General features: G+C 44.0%; 1 protein-coding gene across 1 annotated transcript in view; it reads left to right on the top strand.

The window, feature by feature from the left end:
* Nucleotides 1-339: 339 nt before the first annotated feature.
* The window catches only part of GOLGA2 (golgin A2), a gene marked incomplete at its 5' end in the record, with an annotated part of 17716 nt that continues 14499 nt past the window's right edge, over nucleotides 340-3556 (top strand). The window contains 2 exons of the mRNA XM_010193446.1: nucleotides 340-462; nucleotides 844-924. Of these exons, the coding sequence (XP_010191748.1) occupies nucleotides 340-462; nucleotides 844-924 (204 nt within the window). The remainder of the gene's footprint in view (nucleotides 463-843; nucleotides 925-3556) is intronic.

Genomic DNA, 3556 nt, shown 5'->3' on the forward strand with positions numbered 1-3556 from the left:
CAAAATCCCAAAATATTCCTTTTAATCACCTTTTAGTTGTAGTATGGAGTCTCAAACTGTTTCTCAAGAACATCATTAACTGTATACAAAATTTGAATGTTTACAACTCTGAGCCTCTTTTCACAAACCCATCACACTCGTTCCTTACTTTAGGCTTCTCTGGACTTATTTTGTTTTGTTATGTTATGTTTTCCCCCAGAGGGACAAACTCTTTGAAGAGTGTTTCTCTTGTCCTTACATTTGATCTGTCTTTTTACTCAGTGGAGTTTGTCGGGTTATATGTTATACTCACAGAACACATACTCTGTTTGGACTTTAAGGTTATTCTTTTTTTCCCAGCTGAAGGAATATCAGCAGAAGAATAGCCCTGGAGCAACTGCGGGAACGAAGAAAAAACGCAAAACTAAAGATGGCAGCAGACCTGGGACTCCCACCAACGATGATCAGCAGCCTCCAGAGAACGTGAGTGTCTCGTTCTTCCTCCTCCATCATTTGCCACCTCCTTATTATTTGGTTTTTGGAACACCGTGACTGGAGCCAGGAAATGGTTATGTCGGTGTGATAGATGAATGGCATAGATGCTGTTTTGCCAGCGTACAAAGTGCCCTACAATATTAGCAACCACCTCCGCAGGAAGGTGCACCTGGAGTCAGGGTATGTGCTGAAGCCGTGTCTGGTCATACAGCGCTGTCGCGCAACCCTGGGTGTGTCCAGAGCTGCTGTTTTGAGGTGCGTGCTCCTAACGAGCTGGAGGATGCCGGTTTCTTTGGCTGCCTTTGATTGACGTTTTCTCTGTCCTTTTCTGAGCCGTTTCTCTCTCCCCTTTTCTTTCGCCTCCTTTAGATTGAGAACATTCTGAAGGTGCTGGTGTCAGACCTTAACCGCTCCAATGGGGTAGCCATACCCCCATTGGACAAGAGGAAGGTGAGGCAGTGCTCGTGTCCCTTGCAGTGACTCGCTCTCCCTCCTGCATGCTTCGGGTTCTGTTTACACTCACCTCGGTTTTTCGGATGGAGCCTTGTCCTGACATATCCACTGTCAGCTGCTTGAGTTTTGTTGCTGTTTGTATTAACATGGAGCTATTCGTTACCATGCATTACCATTGTTTGTAAGTGCTTGTTTCCTTCTGGTTTGTGTCAAACTTAACGTGTGAAAAAGTGAACGTCAAAAATTCTTCCTTGAGATGGTTGAGGAAAACCAGGAATTTGGGGTGAGGCAGTAAACTAACTTAACTGCTGAGGAAAGCTGCACTAGGAAGAGGTAGTGTTTTCTTAGCCTGTATTTCTCCTGTTCTGCGTGTCATTGCTTTATGTCCTAGAGCCCCGTTTCTGAAGGGCGTGTTTCTGCTCATCTCTGGGCAAGCAGCTGCCCCGAGTGAGCTGTCTGGTTATTCCAGCCAACCCATCTGATGACAGGCGATGAAACTGGCACAGGTGATGTACAGTCTGGCAACTGCTGCAGGTTGAAATATGTTTAGGCAGGAAGTCAGATACTTCAGGCATTTACAGGCTTTAGCATATTCATATTCTCAAGGTTCTGAGGAGGAGAGGGTAGGAAGTACGTCAATAAGCCATAGAAATGTGTCCAGGAGCAAATGTAAACAAACAGCCTTTAAAAAAAGACTTTCAGTCAGTCAGTTTTCTTAAATAAGGCTCAAATTGTGATAGAAACTCAGGGAAGGAAAACTCTGTAGCTCGGAATTATCTTCCAATTTTGTTGTACCAAAGCTCTTGCGTTATTTTGCAGGGTGCTCTTGCATCATTTTGGTAGCTTATGCCCCTACCATCAGGGGAATAAGTTGTCTCTCTAGTTGTCATAAAGTAACTCGTTACTGTGTTTACTCCACATCCCTGTGTCTCCAGCAGTAAGTGCAACTGTAGAAATCACCAGGGCTACCAGGTAGATGCAGTGAAACCTGCAAGATGAAATCAGTTCACTCTGAACTGTCTTGGTATCCCTTCTCTCCTTGTGTGTGATACCACAGCAGCTGACACAGAGTGAACAGCAGAAAGTTCCCCCACCTGGACCTTACGTGTAGGTTGTGTGTAAGTAGACCATGAGGGATGTGAAGAGTAACTGCAAGCTTTGTGGGTGCTGGATGTGCCTGTCTAGCATCAGAAAGTTTTGGTTGACGTTTCACTCTTGTCATGGGGACTGTTTTCACTTATGAGCTCAGTGTAAGTTAGCTCTCAGAGAAAGAGACTTGATTCACATTGGAGGGTGAGATGAAGACGGGTGCTCCAGTGCTGGCGCTGAGATGGCATTTGGTCATGCAGTGGAAGGCCTTGCTGTGTCTGCAGTTTTAGTCCTGTTCTGAAAATGGAGAATTTATTACTTCATTCATTGTTTTCCCAGTTCTTTTTGCTCTGTTTCCTTAGCATGGAGAGATACATTTTGATCTGATTGGCTGTTATGGAATTCGTGGATTACTGTGTCTGGGGTGTTAGGAATAATTTGGAAACTAATCTTTAATTGCAATATGAAATGAAAGAAAAATTTCTCTTTCCAGTTGCTGTCTTGTAAAAATCCTGACTCAGGAAAATGCTGCTCAGAAACTCACTTGATGCCAATAGGGCAGAAAAGGTGATCGCTGCATCTGAGCCGCTGCTGCCATTGGTGTCTTATGTGAGGCAGAGCCCTCCCATCTCACCCACTTCAGCTTTCTTGGCTTTGAAGCACAGAAAACCCCACAAAATAGGAGCCTTTGTGTGAAAGCAAATGGATCCTACTACATGCTAAGCCAAGCAGAATTACTGTTTTTATTGGACATCAGCAGAAGTTTGCAATGCATAATTTCCAGATAAGTGCTTTGCTCCTAACTCTTTCTGTTTCAAACAAATTCAGCTGTTCAGGTAGTTTTTTGGATTATTTTTAAAAATCTTTTCAGAACTGCTTATAGTGGAGGAAGAAGGAAGGAGTTCTTGTAGTTAAGGCACGTTACTGGATTTTGCATCTTGAAGCATTAAGCAAAAAGAATGTCCCGATCAGAGAAAAAAGAGGTGATATTCCTCCTGTCCATCTGGTGTTCTATATTGATGAGTGTTTGAACCAATAAAGGCAAAGTGAGGGAATTCCTGACTTTCCTATAAGCACCAAACATACACTGCTCCTGGAGAGCACAAGTATCTGTCAAAAAGGAAATGGAGAAACTTCTATTTGCTTCCCTCTGCAGTCCCGCAGCTTATTGCTTTCATTCAGTCTGTCTTCACTGTTGCTCTGTTCTTGCTCTTGCTCCATGAATGAAGTGCTGAGCAGGTAAACAGGGAATGCCAGGAGAGAGATTTCTTGATTCCTGTGAAGTGCCAAGAAGGAAGTGACTGAAGTAAGAGGGAACTCTTCCAGATGGATCAGCTGAGAGCTGCAATGTATTGGTGGGGTTGAGTGTTGAAAGATGATCTCATTTGCTGTGTAGTGTTGTTAAATGATGACTTACCAGAGCTGGATGATGAAATAAAACACCATAAAACACCGGAATGCTGCTCTGGGCCTTTATGGCTCTCTGATGCTGTACAAGACAGGTGCTGTTGCCTGGCTTGGCAGAGGTGTCACCAGACGC

Source organism: Mesitornis unicolor, unplaced genomic scaffold (assembly GCF_000695765.1).
Source record: "Mesitornis unicolor isolate BGI_N332 unplaced genomic scaffold, ASM69576v1 scaffold22820, whole genome shotgun sequence".
Lineage (NCBI taxonomy): Eukaryota > Metazoa > Chordata > Aves > Mesitornithiformes > Mesitornithidae > Mesitornis > Mesitornis unicolor.